This window comes from Protopterus annectens, chromosome 11.part0 (assembly GCF_019279795.1).
Source record: "Protopterus annectens isolate FY-2018-M chromosome 11.part0, PAN1.0, whole genome shotgun sequence".
NCBI classification, from domain to species: domain Eukaryota; kingdom Metazoa; phylum Chordata; order Ceratodontiformes; family Protopteridae; genus Protopterus; species Protopterus annectens.
This window is the reverse complement of record NC_056745.1, coordinates 100,555,019-100,578,768: the sequence shown is the minus strand read 5'-3', so window position 1 is coordinate 100,578,768 and position 23,750 is coordinate 100,555,019. Positions and strand designations below refer to the sequence as shown.

Sequence of the window (23,750 nt, the reverse complement as noted above, 5' to 3'; positions counted from 1 at the left end):
TGGAGCTGGAAGGGGATGATGCTGGGGGGAATGGCATAAGAGAATCAGCTGTGTATTACCTAAGTCCTCAGAAAAAGGGTGGGATACAAATACAAAGTCTGGGATAGGATATAAGGCTCGCCAAGCCACCTATGGGTGGCAATACTCAAGTTAGATGTGAGCATAAACTCATGTGAAGAATGTGTTGTGGGCCTCAATGGTGATGTGGCTCACACACCCCTGTACACAGGAGAGGACATCATAAACTTCCTCAATTATTTGGAATCCTCTGAGGACACAAAGTACCCTTGTGACTGCTCAGTTATAGCAGCAACACAAATGACATTTGCAATATAGTGAGAAAAAATTGGAACATCTTAATTAGTGACAACAGTTTGAATGGCATAGTAGGTACAAAATCCGTCTTTAGATATAGGAGGAATAAAAATCTCAAGGATTTACTTTGCAAGGAACCACTAGTGAGCACCATGCAATATGCCCTTCCGTATTCACTAGGAACCAATATCTGTGGTTCATGTAAAGCATGTCCATATATTAACAAAGAGATTGGTTTTACACATCCCATCACCAACAAAACTTTTCATTTTAAAGGAAGAGCCACCTGCCGCACAATGAATATTGTTTATCTAGCTGAATGTTGTCAATGCCAAAGTTTTTACGTTGGCAAGACGAACAGCATGTTTAAGGTTAGAATTCTCCAACATCTTTCCAGTATCAGGAATAATGATGAAAGGAATGCACTTTGCAGGCATGTGGTTCTATTTCCTAAGCATACATTTAAATTCAGGGTTATTGCAAACATTAGATCCAGCACTAGAGGGGGTGACATTGTGCTTCAAACTGAGTTAGTAGAAACCACTTGGATAGTTAATTTGATGGCGAACAGGTGGCCTGGATTAAATGAAGTAATACCTATTAAGCCTATACTAAAAAATAGGCGGGTGTTTCACTGAATTTTATTGAATTTTATTGAATGTGATTGGTTATTAGTATGTATAAAAGCAGATCATTTTATCTTTTTTCTTTATCTGAAGAAGGGTTATCCCGAAAGTGCTTATCTTGTGATTTTATCAATAAAAGTTTTATACGCTGCCAGCAGTGTCCAACGTTGTTTTCCTCATATCTTCTTCGTTTCTACTTTGTTTGGACTTCAGCACTCTACTGGTTATTGGTCTTATCAGACTGTATCTGGTAAATGAATTGTATGAGGGGTGGTGGTTTATTGATGTCATATGCAGTCATAAAATAAGTTGCATCTGGGAGTGGGTATTATAAACAAGAAAGCACATGGGCAAAAACCACAAAGCCGTCTATAATAGATTAATTCATTTTTCTTGCAGTTTCATTGCTGTTGAGGGCTAAATCTCTGACTGTGGCCTAGACAACACCAAGGACCAATTAGCAACTCATGCACCTGATGGAGCTGGAAGGGGATGATGCTGGGGGGAATGGCATAAGAGAATCAGCTGTGTATTACCTAAGTCCTCAGAAAAAGGGTGGGATACAAATACAAAGTCTGGGATAGGATATAAGGCTCGCCAAGCCACCTATGGGTGGCAATACTCAAGTTAGATGTGAGCATAAACTCATGTGAAGAATGTGTTGTGGGCCTCAATGGTGATGTGGTTCACACACCCCTGTACACAGGAGAGGACATCATAAACTTCCTCAATTATTTGGAATCCTCTGAGGACACAAAGTACCCTTGTGACTGACTGAATAATCACCTTTTCTGGACAGTTTTCACCATCAAATGGGGGGGTCCCGCTGTACAGAAAATGGCTGTACTTTGTCTCATTAGAAGGGTTCTAACAATGTGTTGGATATTGTCATACTAACATAGGTTCATAGGTTTATAGGTTGGTACTAGGCTATTGGCTCTAGGGCCTATACAAGCCTAACCATAACATTTCCCCGGCTATTTTTCCAGGAATTTTACTTCCCTTTGCCTAAATGTCTTTAAGATATTTTATCTTGTGGTTGTCAGACTAACATAAGTAAATACTATCTTTAAGATATCTTGTTTTGTGATTAAATGTTTTAAACATTCATAATCTGTTCAGTACAGGCTTTGAACTATGTCTTTATATCCCATGCTGTCTTAATTTGAGCTGACCTTTCTTGCCTGATTTAAGACATGCCTACACTCTTCCGGACTGTGATGAAGGCTTTGTAAAACTGAAGAAATTGTGCCACAAAAGGCAGGTTAGACAGCGTTGTATCTGAACACTACTTTTTATGCCAAAATAATCCGGACTTGTGACACTAGTATTGGTGTATATTGATGAAAATAAGGCATTCAGTAGAGACAGCTGGGATTTGTTTGAGTAGGGCAATGGCTGCATTTATGCTCTCCAATTGAGTAATAGGGTTAATTAGAGAATATATAAAGGGTCAGACACAAGAATTAAGGTGGAAGGTCTTCTCTCCAACAAGCTGTGTTAGAAGAGAGGAACCAGGCAAGGATGTCTTCATTCCTCTTTATTATTTGTTTTATACTGTGACCATTGACAAAGGAAATAAAGGATTCACAAATTCAAGGATATAAGGTAATCAAGAAAGGTTAGCACTGTTTACAAATGATATTATTCTCTACTTCCTAAATCCAGTGAAGGATAATTCATTGTTGTGTAACATTCTGGTCTTTTCACGATATAAATTAAAGGAAGACAAAACAAATGCTATAGCTGTAAACTATGTACCCACACTTAAATGGCTCTCTAGTGAAATGCTAGCAGGCTTAATGCCAGGTGCTGAAAATGTGTAAAAAAGACCAAAAATCTGGACAAGAGTGAAAAACAAGAATCACTCTTCTCCTTAAAACTTCTTATACCCCCCCAAACTTATATATACCAACTCCGAGATGACCATTCCTCAAAATAAAGGGATTATAAGAAATGGCATCTCAGACTTAGTATATGTAAGTCTGATCTTTCGGCCGTTCAGTCTCCATTTTGGGAGTCGCCCTAGCAAGTCCCAACATTTCAAACAGTTACCCTCATGGATTGGTTCAGCAGTACCATATCAATGGGAACATGATAAGAATATGTTATAAAAGACTAAACAAAAAAATAATACAAAAATGCAAAGTTGGAAGCTCTTGATTATGGATATGGTTAGTAAAATAGAAGCAGTGAAAATGTTTCTAGTCCCTTTAGTGTTATATACAGGTTAGAGATATTTTTATCAACCAGAGGAGACGCTGTAGATCACAATTAATAGAGCTGAAATAATTTCTTTGTGAGGGGAAGAAGGAAAGAGCTAAGTGGTATAAGATGGTTCTTCCCATAGAACAAGGTGGCTTAGAATTACCTGATTTGAAAAGATACTTTAGAGCTGCACAGTTTTTGCACAGTTGTGGCTTATATGTACATAACACAAGCAGAAGGTTACAAATCACAGTCGAAAGGTGTAATGATGAAATGGAGGGGATCCAAGAAATAGGGAGAGAGCAGGATTTTGGACATGCCCTTAAGGAGAATAACAATAGCAATATAGAATATTGTATTTATAAAGTATAAGAAATCATTCTAAGAATTAAACCACCATGGAAATGGAGAAAGGAGATTTTTCCAGTAGGGATGGCTGCAAGTAGAGGTATAGACAAGAGGGAGGTGGTGTAAATAACTGTGGAGGGAAAGGTAATTGAGTGGGATGAGGCCAAGCATGAACTTTGGACTGCAGGTTAGACACTGCCTTCCCTAACAGGAATTGATAGACAAAGATAAAAGGATAGGGGAGTGCTAAGTAAAAGAGCAGCTCTGGCTAAGGTCTTGGTTGAGTCTAGAAAAGAAGCTGCCTTTAAAAAAGGGATAATTAGCTTGGGATATAAAATATTGCATTATACCTGTAAGAGTCAATCAGAAGTTAGAAAATATCGGGAAGAGTGACTGGAAAAGCAGTTTACAAAGGAACAGTGGGAGAACATCTGTATGGCTCCCACATTTGTAATAACGTTCACAAGGTTTAGTATTTTTGCATGGAAGTGTTTGCATAGATATTTTTATATACCAAACAGACTTCAAAGAATTTGCCTTAGGTAAACAGCAATTGCTGAAAGTGTGATAGGAGTGAGAGAAGTAAATGGGTAAATATTTTTTGGGGGAATGTAATGAGTTGTCAGATTTTAAAAATACCCTACAAAGTACACTATCAGAAGTGTTTGTGGACTAAGTAATTGTAAATAGGGAAATTATTTTTTGAGATGAGGTAGTAGATCTGAATTGCACAGACATAGTTAAGGCCTTCCTAAGTTTAATGTTATTTGCTGCCAAAAAAGCAATTACCAGAAAACAAACATCAAAATCTAAATCAACTGTTAATGATGTATTGAACATTGGAAAGGAGATAAAATAATTGGAGATGGGATCTTTAGAAAAGGGAAGCAGCAAATTACTTGGAAATAAATGGAATTTGTGGGAGCAGTACATGAGGAATAATGTTTAGGAAGAGGAGGAGTAAAATTCCAGGAAGAGAAGGACTTGAGCAATTTATGTAATGTTGGAGTGAATGATAATTGTTAAAACAGAAAAGATATATGTATAAGAATTGAAGTTAATGAAAAATATTTAAAATATTTTCTTTTCTTTTCTGTATGAAGTTAATGAAGGTGTTTAATAAAGGACCATTTGGACTTGTGTGCATGTATGTATGTGTGTGTGTCTGTGTGAGAGTGCATATGTTCATGCACATGTGTATGCATGCATATAACAATATTGCATCAGTTCATGTATTTTTTTGTTTTACTCCTTGTGTTTCAGGTAGAACATGGACATTTTGAGAATGGCACCTATATGTACCATATTCATCGTTCCCCTCTTTGTGAATATATGATAAATTTCATCCACAAATTGAAGCATCTACCTGAAAAATACATGATGAACAGTGTGTTGGAGAATTTCACTATTTTACAGGTTTGTTGTTCATACCTTTTATAGTACCTTGTGGAGTTTTTGTCACTAAAAGTTCTCATTTTTAGGTCCATATTCTGGTTGCAGCTGTGTAAATCCAATTGTACTTGAAGCTTTGATTTAAAGCTATTTGAAGCATGTAATAGAAAAAGGTACTACTAAGAATTACAACACAAATTGAGGATTTTTATTAGTGTCCTAATGCAGCCAATACTTCCACAAGACCATGATTTAGTCTGAAATACCACCTGATCTTCCAAGAGCTGACAATAGGGCTTGACCCTACCAGACTCTTGCATGGGTTTTGTCACTTGAATAGTCTTCTGGGCGCTTAGAGAAGCTTGCCTAGTACAGATAAATCCAAATAAAATGAAGAGCTGCTACCACAGACTGAAGTTTAATGAAGTAATTAAAACTAAATACTTAAAAGCAGATAAGAAACACTAAGACACAAGTTTAAACAGCATAAGTTCTTTCAGTCCATGACCTTCCTCAGATCCTGACATAATAGATTACATTCATTCATTTAAAACAACACAATGTACCAATCAAAGATACCCGCGGTGGTGGAGCTGCAGTAGCGTTGTCACCTCACAGTAAGATGCTGTCCGGTTCGATTCTCAGCTAGATCGACTTCTGCGTGGAGACATGCGTGAATGGGCGTACCTTCATTGAAGGTTGTGCATCAGGGTTGGTAACTCGGCACGTAAAAATCAACTACCAATCATTAGCAGACCGGAGTTTTGCTGTGGCAACCCCTAACAGGGAAAAGCTGAAAGACACAACAACAACAACAATGTACCAATCAAAGATCATCTACAAAGCCTCCGCCCTTTCAGTATGGGTTTGAAAGGAATCAGTCCATTTAATCAGCATTTCCAAATTAACATCATCCTTCTCTAACACCACTACACTCTCAAATACTCCCCCACCCTCTCTCCCCAGCACTCCACCCAGCACCACCACCACCCCCACATCTCCATTGACCAACTCTTCTCCCTCCACTTTTTCTCCTACTCTACTTCATTATCTTCATCTGCCACTAACTCCCCCCCCACACACACACTCCCTCTTTCTCATTCAAACCTATACCCACTTCCACTATAAAGAAACTCCTTCTGAAACTGAAGCCATGTACTAATGTTCCTGATAACATCCCTTCTTACTTTCTTAGCATAGCTGCTGATGCAATTTCCTCCCCTATTAGCATTTTAATCAACCGCTCTATCCTAGAAAGTACAGTACCCCAAATCTGGAAAAAGGCCTACATCATCCCTTTGCACAAAGGGGGCAACAATAACAATGTTACTAATTTCCGCCCCATTGCGATCCTGTCTCCCATCTCTAAAATCTTAGAAAAATGTATTCATCTTCAACTCCTTCCTTACCTTTTAGAAAATCACCTACTAACTCCCACACAACATGGATTCAGACCTAATCACAGTACTATGACCGCCCTCCTCTCCTTCCTTCAAACTATTAACAAAGCACGTGACTCTGGCCAAATTGTTTCTACCATACTACTCGACCTCTCTAAGGCCTTTGACACTATCTCTCATAACCTGCTACTAACCAAACTCTCAGGACTTAACCTATCTCCCTCCTCATTGAACTGGTTCTCCAACTACTTATCTAACAGATATCAAGCAGTAATATGGAAAAAGCCACTTCCTCATTTCTAAATACCCTACTGGGGTACCCCAAGGATCCATACTGGGTCCCCTTCTCTTTAATATATTTATAAATGATTTCCACAACTCTATTCCTTTCTCAGACATCATCCAATACGCAGATGATTCCACTATTATATGCTCTGCCTCTTCTATCCCCTCACTCCTAAAATTGACCCAAGAAGCTTTCACAACCACTGAGCAGTGGATGAAAAGAAATCATCTTGCTCTCAATGCCTCCAAAACCAAATTAATGCTATTCTCCCCTCTAAAGCTGTCTCCTTCAACACAAACACATTCTCTATCACTAGTCAAAATAATTCACCTCTGGAACTAGTGTCAGAGACCAAGCTACTTGGGGTCCAAATTGATAACCAACTCAAATTTAATTCTCACCTACAGCTAAATATCAAAAAACCTACCAAAAACTTGGTATGCTGTACCGGCAAAATAAATACCTCACACCTGCTGCCAAAATCACTCTCTCTACTTCATTTCTTATCCCCTCCCTTCTCTACGGAGCCCCACTCCTAACTAATCTACAGTCCTCCCTAAAAACCCAACTTTCCTCTTGCTATAACAAAATCACCAAGTTTGTTACCAACCACAAGTCCTCCTCACACCACTGTTCCTCTCTCCATATACTAAAATGGCTAGAGCTTCCTAACTATCTCACATACACTCAACTAACTCTTGCTCACAAACTCATTTTCAACTCCTCTCTCTGTCCCTCCCTTTCATCAGCTTTTAAAATGCACCTTCCTGATAGAACATTGAGGTCCAACAATCAAAATCTATTAGAAATCTATAAACCCACTCGTCCCCCAGGGAAAAATCTTCTATCTTTTGTCCTTGCCCGCCTTTGGAACTCTCTACCATCATCCATCCGCACCACCCCCAACCACTTTATTTTTAAAAGATCTCTTCATTCCCACCTAGTATCCAAGTGGGAATGCTCTTGCTCCCATCCCACATAGCTAATTTACTTGCAATTGCCATTCTTCCTTCTTTGCCTTGATTCCTCTTGCATTTTTTCTGATTATTTACTCATAACTAATATACATTATCATTTCCCCTTATAGGGAAAACTGCACTAGCCCTCACCTCCTAAGTACTTCCTTCATAAATTTCTGTTATTTCTCACAAACTTGATTCAGTATTTTGAATATGGTATAAACTCAAAATTTTTCATGCATTATTCTTTATAATCTATAATCTATTAATTTTATCTAATGTTCTTTCATAGTTATTTCTTATGTGTTCATTTGAAATTGTTTACTTGTGTCAAAATACTTTGGATTATTATATAATTTGTAATTTGTTATAGTTTTTGTACAACTAGTATGAATCACTTTTTGTAACATACTTAGTTCTGGAACTTTTCTCCCCAGGACTCCATTGAAAACGGGTTATTTGACCCAATGGACTATCCTGGTAAACCAACTGCAAATAAATAAATAAAAATAAATAAATAATCCTGGCAGCTTATCAGATTGCAGATCAGCTATCCATTTAATCTCTGATATTTCTGTCCTGTTCTGTAGATCACCACCCCTGACAGTATCACAAACCACTTCCATGATTGAAAATAAAAAAACTATAAGGCATTAGAGATGTTCTTGTTTTGTTTGTCGCCTATTTGCAATCTGATAAACTGACAGTATTAAATGGGCTAATTCCTCTCAAGCCCATACTGAAGGGCGGAAGCTTTGTAGATGATCTTTGATTGGTAGATTGTGTTATTTTAAATTAATGAATATACTCTACTACGTCAGGATCTGAGGAAGGTCATGGACCGAAAGCGCTTATCCTGTTTACACTTGTGTTTTAGTGTTTCTTAACTGCTTTTAAGTATTTAGTTTTAATTATTTTATTAAACTTTAGTCTGTGGCAGCAGCTCTTCATTTTATTTGGAACTACTAATACTTAACTGCCACATAAACACCCACAAAAAATTTGCTATTGCTTCCATCTATATCTCACCTGGCATAAACATCCCTATTCTTGAGCAAATACTGTCCAGAATCTCACAGAACATACCCTATGAAACTGTCATACTGGGTGATGTAAATATTGACTGGAAAACACTACGCGCTAACTCTCCTGACCAAAGCATCCTTCTCTTTGGATTTACCCAGCTCATCACAACCCCAACTTGCTTAAATAAACATTCCAACTCTGGCACTATACTTGAGTGGATACTGATTATGACCCGTACCTCTATCACAACTCTAGTATACTTCCTGATACTTTAAGTGACCACCTACCCATCTATACCCAAAGACACTCTCTACAACTGTACCACCCTCATCTGTATAAAGACTGACGTAAACACTCTAGCTTCAACTCCAGAACTTTTAATGAAAAATTCAAATTAATAAATTGGTCCAGACTGCATAGTCTTCCCCTTAACACCTTGCTAAAATTCAACCACATCTTCCTAGACATCCTCAACACACTAGCACACCTACAGAAAATCAGGATACAAAAGATGCTCATTCCCTTATGTATTAGAGAGATTCTGCTTGAAAAACTTGGCTAAAATCCAAATCCCCCTACTCACCATCAAATTTTTAAACAACTTCAAAATCATACAAAAAACAAATCTATAATGACAAGAAAAAAATGACTATAAAGCCCAAACTAGCCATGACTCAAATCTCAAAAGCTTCTGGAGAACTATCAACTCAATTCTTCACCCCAGTAGCCCTGAAACTCCCAATCCATACCCTAAAAATTCTGCACAGGACACTGCCTCCCTCCTCAACCATTAATTCATTGATACTGTCCATAAACTGGCCAACACTGACTATAACTCCCACCCCACTATCCCTCCCCAAGCACCTTATAACCAGACCCTCTTCTCTCTCAAACCTATACCGACCTCTTTTATAAAATTTCTCCTCCAAAAACTAAAACCATGTTCTCCTTCTGCTGATAGTCTACCCCCCTCTTCTTTCTCAAACTTGCAGCTGACACTGTAGCCTATCCAGTTTCTATATCTAGCAACAGATCAGTTTGCGAAGCCACTGCTCCTGATATCTGGAAATGTTTCTATTTAATCCCTCTACACAAAGGAGGCAACTCCACTGACCCAACTAACTTTAGATCCATAGCTATTCTCTCCCCCTATCAAAAATTCTCAAAACATGTGTACACTGTTCAAATTTCTTAACCATGAAAACCTACTGACACCTACTCAACATGGTTTCTATCCAAACCACAGTACTACTACTGCCCTTCTGTCTTTCACTCATACAATAGCTGAAGCCCATGATAATAACAAACTTGTCTCATGTCTGTTCTTAGACCCGGAAAAAGCCTTTGACATGGTATCTCATTCTAAGCTCCTAACCAAACTAGCCAACCTTAATCTCTCTGCTTCCCCTCTTGAATGGTTCTCCAGCTATCTCTGAAACAGACTGCAGTCTGTCAGATGTGAGTCCTCCTGCTCCCCGTTCCTTCCGATCCCCACAGGTGCTCCCCGGAGCTCCATCCTGGGATCTCTTCTTTTCAAAATCTTCACTAATAACCTCCATACATCTTGCTATCACTCCATTCTCATTCAGTATGCTGAGGATTCTACACTCATCTCCTCTTCCGAATGTATTACTCAACTTTACAATCTTACCCAAAACTCGTCTCTTTCTGTAAAAAGATGGTTCACTGAAAATCAACTTATTTTAAATCCTAAAAAGACTAAACTTTTACTCTTCCTCCCAAAGTCACTTTCAAATCTCAAACCCACCTTTACCATCTCATCCTTTAATATAACCATTATCAATGTAGAATCCCACACAAAGCTACTTGGCATGATAATAGATGAGCAATTAAAATTTTACCTCCATATCCAACAATCCATTAAAAAAACAAACCAAAAACTCGGCCCTCTTTATAGGAACAAAACATTCCTAACTCTAGACTCTCCTTGGCTCAAGCTTACCTACTCTATGATGCTCCAATCCTTACAAACCTTCAGTCTTGCTTAATTACTAAGCTGGGAACAAGCATACAATAAAATCAAACCTACTACATACCTCTCACCACTGTTTGGCTCTAAAGAACCTTCAATTACTTGAATTCCCCCATCGTCTTCAACTTTCACAACTCCACATAATTCACTTTTTACTCAAATCCTCAGCCTGCTCCTCCTTATCCAATCTTGTGTCATACTACACCCTCACGCACCCACGCTGTAGTACAGACAAACTTCTTCTAATATACAAACCCAATAAAACTTTTGGTAAAGTGTTATACAAATATTCAGTATCTCATAATTGGAACAATCTCCCACTCAACATAAGATGCATTACACACTCCAGTAGTTTCAGAAAGAAACTAAAATAATTGTCATGACCCCACGTAAACCCTTACCTCTTCCTTTTGCTCCTAATTTCTTGCTTTGCTACTTTTACCTGCAAACACTTTCATAATGTCAAGGTTTAAACAGATTTACACCCTATTTCCTAAGTAATATTAATATGTATAATAGTTAATACGTATTTATTGGTTTATTTTATGTAATATAATTATGTTTACAATTTTCTGTCATTTTCACTTTTTGTCTCTTTATTTTTACTTTGCTTATTTTTATATAATTGTATAAGTTTTTAATGTACTTATTTTGCTTATTTTTTATATAACTGTATTAGTATTTCGAGCTTTTCTCCTCGGGTCTACACTGAAAATGGGCTTGAACTCAGATGGACCAACCCGGTTAACAAAAATCTGCAAACTTAGATAATGAAAGACCAGAAGTGTTGACATGAGAAATAGATACTAAATAGACGCCAAATAGGAGAGGGCCCAGCACTAAGCTCTGTGATACACCACTGGTAACTTTTTGCTTTTGAAAGTTGCACCTGTGACTCTAACCACATGGGTTCTGACAAACAACCACTTAGCTATTCACATCATTGTATGTGGACTTATATTCAGATTTACAAGTCTGTTAATAGTACCAATATGGTGAATAATGTCAATGGCCTTGGCCAGGTCCAGATATGCTGTAAATGATGCATAACTGTTATCCAGTGCTTTGGTGGCTTTTTCAAAGAAATTAATGAGTCTAAAGATGCAAGGGTCTTCTTTGACAAAGCCAAATTGATGAGGTTCCAGGTTTAAGACATTTTCAATGTCCAGATTAAGGAGCTCTGAGATAATACATTCCATAAATAATACATTTCATGGCTTTACATATGAGACTAGACGGACTAATAGGTCTATAGTTATCAGGGTCCATGACTGGATCACATTTGTATAATAGCATTACAGTGGATGTTTTCAAGACTTCAGGAATGTAACCATTGTAGAAGTTTAGGTTAAAGAAGTTAAGTAGGGGTTCATCTAGGCCATATTTGGCACTGATAATCAGGCAACCAGGTATGTAATCAAAGATCATGAGTGAGGAATCCTTAGCTTTTGAGAAGGCAGAGAGAAGTTGCTCAGTAGTAACTAAATGGGTGGCTGGGATAAATAGGTTAAAAGATTAACTGCCCTTGTGGGCCATTTTAAGCCTAGCCAATTAACTCATGTGAGAATCAAATCTGCATCTTGTGTCTATAAGGCAAATATCTTAACCATTATGCCAACCTCTTTGAATCTTTGTAATATCTGTAATTGAGGGTGGGTAAAATTTGTGCTAAATTTATTAGATAGGATATCTGCTATTTCCGGTGTGTCGGAGTGTACAGTATTATTGTGAATTGCACTAAAGATTGTTGGATGTTAATTCTTAACTTCCTGCCGTACTTGCAGAAAGATTTGAAGTTCTTTTTTGATTTTAGTAGCTATTCTAAGTTCATACTCAGCATTAAGCTTCTTATTGGTTCCCTTAAGCTTTCTACTGGTTCCCTTAAGTATGCTGTTAGGTAGGTAGAATGAGACTTCCTGTAAGCATTAGGAATGTCTTTCTCTTGTTATATAATTTATTTATATGTGTTTTCCACCACAGAGGGTTGTTTTTAAATGTATCATTATGTGTGTTACAGAGAGGGATTGCCTGGTCAATACAATTATTTAAATGTGAGGGGAAGTAGCCATATTTGTAGACTAAATCAAGGATATTGAAGATGTGATATGCACTGTACCCAAGTACAGAAGGAGATGTTCTTCACTTTGATCACTGCTGCAGTAGCCTCAGCTATAGGGGTTATATCCTGCCAAGAGTGTAACCCATATAGCTTAAGTTACTGCAGCCGTAATCGTTTAAACATCTGCTGTTATGGTAAGTTTAACTTCCACAACTGTACTTTCTTTCATTACTTTGAAACCATATCTGTTTAACTATACATGTAAGAATGTGTTCAAGTTGAAGAAGAGTCTCAAATTCAGGCATTTTAAGTCTTCTAGTACTGAGTAGACCCACATTAAAGTGTTCCAAGTTAGAACCAACAATTCTTGAAACCACGAGTTCCCGGTCAGAGTGTAGAAACCAAATGTATGCATTATATTTTCATCAAAAGATTGTACTTTATGATTCTACAACCATATTAGCCATGGAGGGTACTTATCATTATTATTTTCTGTTCAGGCATCCACCCATAACAATATGCATCACTGCGCTTATATTTATTATGTTTGTTGTATCTCCATTCTGCTAATTACATCCTTCTTCAATTGATGCCACAGTTATCGTGAAAATTATTGACATTCCACATGATATCATTTTGAACTTAGTTTGCTTTATTAACAAGATGCTGTTATACAGACTATAAATAGATTGCATTATAGCCCAATCAGTTCAGGTGTGTCTGTGCATGGCAATTTAAAGTGGAGAAAGGGTAGGGCCTAAGCTAATAAGTATTCATTTATTACAGATATCAGTAGTAAACAGGCCTCACTTGGTATGATAACATCTATAACTTGATTAACAGATCCAACAACAGAAAATAAAATATTGATAAGTGATCCAAAAATGAAGAAAATAAGCGCTCTACAGAAATAGAATGGTATAACATATCAGCTTGGTGTAATGTCTTTGCTGTGTATCTCTGAAGAGGAAGCAGTTGTGCTATCCACAAGTAAGAAGCAATACATCCTTCTAGAAAAAAAAACAAAATCAAGAAAACAGAAAAATAGGACACAAGTAAATATTGCAAGGGCACACCACGAGAAAGGCCTCCTCACTACTTATCAAGTGACATTAACAGTCAGAAACCTTCCCGTAGCTTATTGTCTTTCCACTCCACAAGAAGGAAGAAAGCAGCAAACAAAATGAAAGATAAAGACTCAAGAGAAAAGGAAAGGCAGTGCCAATCCTCTGTGACCACAAACTGCATTTATATAAATTATTGTTTCAGCCTTCTGGCTGCACAACAGACCACTTTTATAAAATTTCTCCTCCAAAAACTAAAACCATGTTCTCCTTCTGCTGATAGTCTACCCCCCTCTTTCTCAAACTTGCAGCTGACACTGTAGCCTATTCATTTTCTATATTTAGCAATAGATCAGTTTGCGAAGCCACTGCTCCTGATATCTGGAAATGTTTCTGTTTAATCCCTCTACACAAAAGAGGCAACTCCACCGACCCAACTAACTTTAGATCCATAGCTATTCTCTCCCCCTATCAAAAATTCTCAAAACATGTGTACACTGTTCAAATTTCTTAACCATGAAAACCTACTGACACCTACCCAACATGGTTTCTATCCAAACCACAGTACTACTACTGCCCTTTTATCTTTCACTCATACAATAGCTGAAGCCCATGATAATAACAAACTTGTCTCATGTCTGTTCTTAGACCCGGAAAAAGCATTTGACATGGTATCTCGTTCTAAACTCCTAACCAAACTAGCCAACCTTAATCTCTCTGCTTCCCCTCTTGAATGGTTTTCCAGCTATCTCTGAAACAGACTGCAGTCTGTCAGATGGGAGTCCTCCTACTCCCCCTTCCTTCTGATCCCCACAGGTGCTCCCCAGGGCTCCATCCTGGGACCCCTTCTTTTCAAAATCTTCACTAATGACCTCCATACATCTTGCTATCACTCCATTCTCATTCAGTATGCTGAGGATTCTACACTCATCTCCTCTTCCGAACGTATTACTCAACTTTACAATCTTACCCAAAACTCGTCTCTTTCTGTAAAAAGATGGTTCACTGAAAATCAACTTATTTTAAATCCTAAAAAGACTAAACTTTTACTCTTCCTCCCAAAGTCACTTTCAAATCTGAAACCCACCTTTACCATCTCATCCTTTAATATAACCATTATCAATGTAGAATCCCACACAAAGCTACTTGGCATGATAATAGATGAGCAATTAAAATTTTGCCTCCATATCCAACAATCCATTAAAAAAACAAACCAAAAACTTGGCCCTCTTTATAGGAACAAAACATTCCTAACTCTAGACTCTCCTTGGCTCAAGCTTACCTACTCTATGATGCTCCAATCCTTACAAACCTTCAGTCTTGCTTAATTACTAAGCTGGGAACAAGCATACAATAAAATCAAACCTACTACATACCTCTCACCACTGTTTGGCTCTAAAGAACCTTCAATTACTTGAATTCCCCCATTGTCTTCAACTTTCACAACTCCACATAATTCACTTTTTACTCAAATCCTCAGCCTGCTCCTCCTTATCCAATCTTGTGTCATACTATACCCCCACGTGCCCACTCTGTAGTACAGACAAACTTCTTCTAATATGCAAACCCAATAAAACTTTTGGTAAAGTGTTATACAAATATTCAGTATCTCATAATTGGAACAATCTCTCACTCAACATAAGATGCATTACACACTCCAGTAGTTTCAGAAAGAAACTAAAATAATTGTCATGACCCCACATAAACCCTTACCTCTTCCTTTTGCTCCTAATTTCTTGCTTTGCTACTTTTACCTGCAAACACTTTCATAATGTCAAGGTTTAAACAGATTTATACCCTATTTCCTAAGTAATATTAATATGTATAATAGTTAATGCGTATTTATTGGTTTATTTTATGTAATATAATTATGTTTACAATTTTCTGTCATTTTCACTTTTTGTCTCTTTGTTTATTTTTACTTTGCTTATTTTTATATAATTGTATAAGTTTTTAATTTACTTATTTTGCTTATTTTTTATATAACTGTATTAGTATATCAAGCTTTTCTCCTCGGGCCTACACTGAAAATGGGCTTGAACTCAGATGGACCAACCCGGTTAACAAATATCTGCAAACTTAGATAATGAAAGACCAGAAGTATTGACATGAGAAATAGATACTAAATAGAAGCCAAATAGGAGAGGGCCCAGCACTGAGCTCTGTGATACACCACTGGTAACTTTTTGCTTTCGAAAGTAGCACCTGTGACTCTAACCACATGTGTTCTGACAGACAACCAGTTAGCTACTCACATCATTGTATGTGGACTTATATTCAGATTTACAAATCTGTTAATAGTACCAAGATGGTGAATAATGTCAATGGCCTTGGCCAGTTCCAGATATGCTGTAAATGATGCATAACTGTTATCCAGTGCTTTGGTGGCTTTTTCAAAGAAATTAATGAGTCTAAAGATGTAAGGGTCTTCCTTGACAAAGCCAAATTGATGAGATTCCAGGTTTAAGACATTTTCAATGTCCAGATTAAGGAGCTCTGAGATAATACATTCCATAAATAATACATTTCATGGCTTTACATATGAGACTAGACGGACTAATAGGTCTATAGTTATCAGGGTCCATGACTGGATCACATTTGTGTAACAGCATTACAGTGGATGTTTTCAAGACTTCAGGAATGTAACCATTGTAGAAGTTTAGGTTAAAGAAGTTAAGTAGGGGTTTGGCTAGGCCATATTTGGCACTGATAATCAGGCAACCAGGTATGTAATCAAAGCTCATGAGTGAGGAATCCTTAGCTTTTGAGAAGGCAGAGAGAAGTTGCTCAGTAGTAACTAAATGGGTGGCTGGCAGTTCGGCTTTGTAAAGGGCAGATCCTGCCTTTTGAACCTGGTTGACTTTTTCAAAATAGTCACTAGAGCCATTGATGAGGGCAAAGCAGTTCATACAGCCTACCTGGACTTGACTAAGGCCTTCGACACAATACCCCACTCAGGCATCATAGATAAGCTCAACAGCTTAAACGTAAACCCTTATGTCACTAGATGGGTTGCAAACTGGCTAAAGGACTGAACCCATAAAGTTAAAATCGCTGGAGCAATGTCAGACTCAAAGCCAGTCACAAGTGGTGTCCCACAGGGATCTGTCTTGGGACCCCTCTTGTTCGGCATTTATTTCTCAGATGTTAAAGCAAACATGGGAGGGTTGTGGCTGACAAAGTTCACAGATGACTGCAAACTAGGCGCCATAGTCGATACACCAGCGAACACATACATCCTACAAAAAGGCCTCACAGAAACAGACAACTGGTGCCAGAGTCACGGCCTTAAACTAAATGCCAAAAAATGTATAGTCATCCCCTTTGGGAAAAACAAAGTACCCACAAATTATCACATAGACAGCAACCCACTGAGTACGGAAAAAGTAATCAGAGACCTAGGGACCCAAGTTGACAGCGACCTCTCATTTGACACCCACGTTGCCAAAGTGGTTAGAAAAACATTCTACCTTGCACACCTCATCATGAAGGGATTCACATCCAGAACCAAGGATGTCATTGTACCCCTATACTCCCCCCCCATCAGATCCATGATTGAGTACAGTGCCCCATTTGGTATGTACCTCACTCGGCATTTGCAACAGCTGGAGAGGCCACAAAAGTACCTCACCAAGAGGATCAAGGGTCTCCAACATATGTCTTATTCTGCCAGACTAAAGAAACTCCAGCTCTATTCAGTAGCATACCGCCTGCTCAGAGGTGATCTCTGCCTGACGTACAATGCCATGTCCAATCAGGATCTGATGGACATGCTCCACCTCAAAAAATCCAAATCCATCAGGACCACGAGAGCTAAAGACTTAAACCTTGGCACAAGTATGAATAGGACATGCTGGAGGGATAGATTCATAACCCAGAGGCTTCCCATGCTTTGGAACAAGATCCCAGTTCATGTTAGGCAGAGCCCCTCACTGACTCTCTTCAAGAGAAATCTTGATGAGTGGATGGGAGATCGTAAGTTTACCCCAGGGGGGTCACATCTGTGTCACTGCTAGACAGGGGCACAGTAAACTAATTCTATTATATAAAGGGACCTTCATTGTGTCACTACTGGACAGAGGCACAGTATTCTAAATCTATTCTGTGCATTTTTGTGCCATTTCATGGGCTGGCGAAAGCCACATCACTATGGCTAGGCTTACAAATGCCCCAGGGCAGATAGCCTAGTACTAAACTATGAAACTATGGATAAATAGATTAAAAGATTAACTGCCCTTGTGGGCCATTTTAAGCCTAGCCAATTAACTCATGTGAGAATCAAACCTGCATCTTGTGTCTATAAGGCAAATATCTTAACCATTATGCCAACCTCTTTGAATCTTTGTAATATCTGTAATTGAGGGTGAGTAAAATTTGTGCTAAATTTATTAGATAGGATATTAGCTATTTCCGGTGTGTCGGAGTGTACAGTATTATTGTGAACTTGCAGTAAAGATTGTTGGATGTTAATTATTAACTTCCTGCCATACTTTCAGAAAGATTTGAAGTTCTTTTTTGATTTTAGTAGCTATTCTAAGTTCATACTCAGCTTTAAACTTCCTATTGGTTCCCTTAAGCTTTCTACTGGTTCCCTTAAGTATGCTGTTAGGTAGGCAGAATGAGACTTCCTGTAAGCATTAGGAATGTCTTTCTCTTGTTATATAATTTATTTATTTGTGTTTTACACCACAGAGGGTTGTTTTTAAATGTATCATTATGTGTGTTACAGAGAGGGATTGCCTGGTCAATACAATTATTTAAATGTGAGGGGAAGTAGCCATATTTGTGACTAAATCAAGGATATTGAAGATGTGGTATGCACTGTACCCAAGTACAGAAGGAGATGTTCTTCACTTTGATCACTGCTGCAGTAGCCTCAGCTATAGGGGTTATATCCTGCCAAGAGTGTAACCCATATAGCTTAAGTTACTGCAGCCGTAATCGTTTAAACATCTGCTGTTATGGTAAGTTTAACTTCCACAACTGTACTTTCTTTCATTACTTTGAAACCATATCTGTTTAACTATACATGTAAGAATGTGTTCAAGTTGAAGAAGAGTCTCAAATTCAGGCATTTTAAGTCTTCTAGTACTAAGTAGACCCACATTAAAGTGTTCCAAGTTAGAACCAACAATTCTTGAAACCACGAGTTCCCGGTCAGAGTGTAGAAACCAAATGTATGCATTATATTTTCATCAAAAGATTGTACTTTATGATTCTACAACCGTATTTGCCATGGAGGGTACTTATCATTATTATTTTCTGTTCAGGCATCCACCCATAACAATATGCATCACTGCGCTTATATTTATTATGTTTGTTGTATCTCCATTCTGCTAATTACATCCTTCTTCAATTGATGCCACAGTTATCGTGAAAATTATTGACATTCCACATATCATTTTGAACTTAGTTTGCTTTATTAACAAGATTTTCTGTTATACAGACTATAAATAGATTGCATTATAGCCCAATCAGTTCAGGTGTGTCTGTGCATGGCAATTTAAAGTGGAGAAAGGGTAGGGCCTAAGCTAATAAGTATTCATTTATTACAGATATCAGTAGTAAACAGGCCTCACTTGGTATGATAACATCTATAACTTGGTTAACAGATCCAACAACAGAAAATAAAATATTGATAAGCGATCCAAAAATGAAGAAAATAAGCGCTCTACAGAAATAGAATGGTATAACATATCAGCTTGGTGTAACGTCTTTGCTGTTTATCTCTGAAGAGGAAGCAGTTGTGCTATCCACAAGTAAGAAGCAATACATCCTTCTAGAAAAAAAAAACACAATCAAGAAAACAGAAAAATAGGACACAAGTAAATATTGCAAGGGCACACCACGAGAAAGGCCTCCCCACTACTTATCAAGTGACATTAACAGTCAGAAACCTTCCCGTAGCTTATTGTCTTTTCACTCCACAAGAAGGAAGAAAGCAGCAAACAAAATGAAAGATAAAGACTCAAGAGAAAAGGAAAGGCAGTGCCAATCCTCTGTGACCACAAACTGCATTTATATAAATTATTGTTTCAGCCTTCTGGCTGCACAACAGTTCATGACAGAATAATCAGGAGTCTTTGTGACACCTCAGTGTAAGAAGTTCACATCACAGATCAAGAAGTCCTAAGCTTTTATGCTTCACAAAAAATGTGCTCAAGTGGCACCCATATTGTATAGTGTCTCAATCTACTTATTAAAAGAACTCCATCAGAACTGAATCCCACAAACCCATACCTCATTTAAATTGTAAGGATAAGTAGTTATCCCTGAAATGTTCTGCCTCTGAAATATCCTCTGTTCAAATCCATGTTAACATTGTGACCTTCTCAAAGGAGTCCACCAGGTTGAGTATGCATGACCTGCCCTTGACAAAACCAAATTGGGTCTCTAGGCTTTCTATGTCTGAAGGTTTTCTATGTCATTATTGATCATTTCCATGATAGTTATTTATTTGCATATGAGACTAGTGAGACTTATAAGACTGTAGTTTCCAGGGTCTGTAGATGGCCCACCTTTGTGAAGAGTGATGACTGTTGAAATTCATTCATGAGGTGCAAAACCTGTTTAGAGGCTGTAGTTATATAGCAATTCCAGAGCCGAGCCAGCACTATAATTATGTTGTTGGAGTGTTTAGCTATGAAGGAATAGCCATTTGTATGTGAGAAAACACTTGAGCAGGGTAAAGAGAAATAATCCCTTTAAGCTGAGATACTGTGGCTGCAGGTGTCTGACATCAGTTGATAACCTGTGCCTTTTTAAGGGAAAGTCAATGCTGGTATAGCAGACATTATCTGGAAGAATCCAGGAGAGTCTAGAACACTTCTGTGGAGTTTATTGCTGAAAGAGAGACTGAGTATGGCTGGACCTATTAGCTCTATGATGATGCATATAAAACTTAAAAAGAAAGGAGGACTAAAAATGTTCAGATTAATACTTCAAACAACTCGAGAACATTAGCACGCGTACAACAATTTGTCATAAAACCAAAAATTTTAACATGCAGCTATCAGTTTTAAGTAACATTTGACTTAATTCAGTCCATGATACTTGTCAACATCCAAAAAAAATGATGTTCTTTGACCTTGAGGGCAGTATTATAATGCCCGCCTCTCAAACTGAAGTCTTTGATAATGCAAAATAGATAATTCACTGCTTACCCTCTTCCTGGTAATAAATGTCATGTGATTAACTACACTAATACAGCATAATTAGAGTTGATACCGAAAGTGACATAAGAACCTCCTATCCATTCATTAATATTAATGCCATAAACACGGTCCTGTATTTTCAGTGTTCCAGTTTTGAAAGCAAATGTTAAAACTATGTTTCCTTTTAAATTCTGCAAAACAACCTTTTGTTTTAACAATGTTCTGCAAAAAAACTTTTGTTTTAACACAAAAAGTGTTCTCAGTTATAAAGATGCATGTAAAAAATTTGTGTGTGAAAAGAAAAGTTTGTTTCACTCATTTAAACTCAATCTTTAACTTCCTTGTCTTAATTTACACTCACAGGTAAGTTATTTTAGAACCCAAATTAATTAAAGGTTTATAATGTTGAACAGGTAAAATTCATATTCGTGATGGATAGTAGTCCATTTCAGGACCAGGTAAATAAATGTAAAATTAGCATCATTACTCATGGGGTCTTAGGAGGGTACATAAGCCTAAGTATATAATGAGGAACCCAGTATTTAATATAGTAATAGTATTACTTTGCAACTCTAATAGAGCAAACATTTATGTAATTTTTATTAAGCGGAGGATTGTAACACCAAGGAATTGCCATTATGTAGACCGAGATACTCATTATTAGCCAGCTAAGTCACAGAAATATTTGAAACTTCTACAGTTTGTTAATTTGTTTTTGTTTGTTTGTTTGTTTTGTGCTGTTTTCTGTTCAGTATTATTTGTCCCTGTCATCAGTTGACTCCCACTGTTACTTTATTTCTGTGTAATTGGACTGTTACCTACAATTTCCACTTGGTCTGGTGGGTCTCTAACAACAAGACATAACTGCCTTATGGTGTTCAGTTTGGTCAGCTACCTCAAGTTGGGCAGATGAGTTTTTGACAGCCCATGTCACAGTCAGCCCCAAGTGATGCTTTCTTTAATATAGGCTGTGCTTATCTTTCCCTCATAACCCTCTTCTGCTGTTAAGGGTCCTCTGTACATCTGTTAATCCTTGTACATGTTCGCACATGCCCATGTCGCATGTACAGTACAGAGAGCTCTTTCACAGTTATAGTGTTTTTCTATTTAATTTTTTTGCTAACAGGTATTTCTCAAGCAGCTAGACCTAATGATCAGCATCAGCATCTCCTAGCCTTCCCTGTCCAGCTTCTGTCTTACATGACTATTTTAACCTGGATCATTGAGACTGCAGTAAGGTATCCATACTTCGGTTTCCATCCCACATGTCCAGCCTAGTCTTTTACACTATTTAGTTTGGGAAAATCAGAATGTACAATTTCACATTATGATGCCATGTGATGGCTTCTTTGGATTGAGAGTACATTTTGTTTATTATTGTGTGCAGAGTGTTTACTGTTTTGTTTATTATTGTGTGCATTGCATTTACTAATTACATCATAATAATTACTGTTTATATGGAATTTCATGTATTCTGTATAGCTCATTTCTGAGCTTGGTATTAATGATGACTTGTGCTAAACTATCGGTTTGCCCTGTTTTATCCCCACTGTACTGAATCATGAGGCACTAGCTTTTGGTTGACAGGTTCTGCATTTTTATACTTTACAATGGTTGCAGCTACACTAATGCCTCACCCAGTAATTCCCCTTTACTTTTCTTCATTCTTTTTGTACTCTAGTTAGTAGCAAATGATTTGTTGCAACTGAAAGCAGTTTTTTATGTTGTTATTATTCTGCTTGAAAGTTATTGTTTTGCTAGTCTTGTATCGTTTAATAAGTAATGATATTTGGGATTAAACATTTTTCTTGTTTATTTACATAGGTGGTGTCAAACATAGATACTCGGGAAACACTGCTATGCATAGCATACGTGTTTGAGATATCAACGAGTGAACATGGAGCCCAGCATCACATCTATCGACTTATCAAGGACTAGAACACTCATAGCAGAGCACACTGCTTTGCTGCCGGGTTGCATTGCTGTTATTTCCTTAAATGAGTTTTGTACCTCATTACTGTGCCAAAAACAAAACAAAGCAGAATGCATTAAAGGACTGAAGAATCTATTTTTAGAAGGACAGATTACTATCTATTGTGTCTTTTCAGATTCAGTGAATCATCAGTGCTGAACATTCTTTTTTGTGATATGTGCACGTTGGCCTTACTTTTAGAAACTGAGAAGATTTGTCATTTGGATTGACATGCCAACTGTGAACTACAAACTATTTTCATTAATGCAGTGCTGTGCCTTCCACCAACCCAGTATAGACATGCCAGTGATAAAGCCACTGTACTGTCAACTACAACAGTTATGGTTCTCCCTTTTATTCCTTTTCATTTGCAATGTGTTACATCATGACATATGCCCAGTGAAGATCTAGTAATGCCCTCACTATAGTTCTGTTTGCATAACTGTAAAGCATCTTGATAGCCATACTGTAGTAATATGGTGTTGGTGCCAAAAAGACGTCTTAATTTATGAACTAGCCACACATGTTTATATTATAGAAGTGACTGCATTTTTCTGAAGGCTAGGTGTCACTCTTAATTAACTGTAGTCTACCTTTTGTCCTTCATGTTCACTTTGTCAAATGCTCGTTACAATGAAGCTCATTAACAGCTCATAGCTTTAATCCTGTCAGAAAAAATGCTGGACTATTCATGCTTAATATATGACTGATGTCCAAGTGTGGAGAATACTGCAATAGACTTTGCAGAGATTTCATACATCCTGAAAACTTTAGGTTGACTCACAACCTTCAGTTCAGTTACAGAGTGTGTAGCCAAAGCATGTTCCCCACTCTAAAGGCACATGGTCATCACCTAAAAATAGGCAGAGGTGCCCTCTGATCCCTGTCCAGTTACCAAACTAATACAGAAATTGCCCATCATTACTCAGTCTGTCTTAGGGAGAAGAA

The 23,750-nt window shown here is 37.6% G+C and overlaps 1 protein-coding gene across 4 annotated transcripts in view; it reads left to right on the top strand.

Moving 5' to 3' along the window:
- LOC122815190 (transcriptional enhancer factor TEF-3-like) overlaps positions 1-22,898 on the top strand; it is a 2,337,692-nt gene extending 2,314,794 nt beyond the window's left edge. For all 4 annotated transcript variants that reach the window (XM_044087472.1, XM_044087473.1, XM_044087474.1 and 1 more), the window contains 2 exons: positions 4,761-4,913; positions 22,655-22,898. In XM_044087472.1, coding sequence (XP_043943407.1) covers positions 4,761-4,913; positions 22,655-22,768 — 267 coding nt within the window. In that variant the 3' untranslated portion in view covers positions 22,769-22,898. The remainder of the gene's footprint in view (positions 1-4,760; positions 4,914-22,654) is intronic.
- Positions 22,899-23,750: the final 852 nt, after the last annotated feature.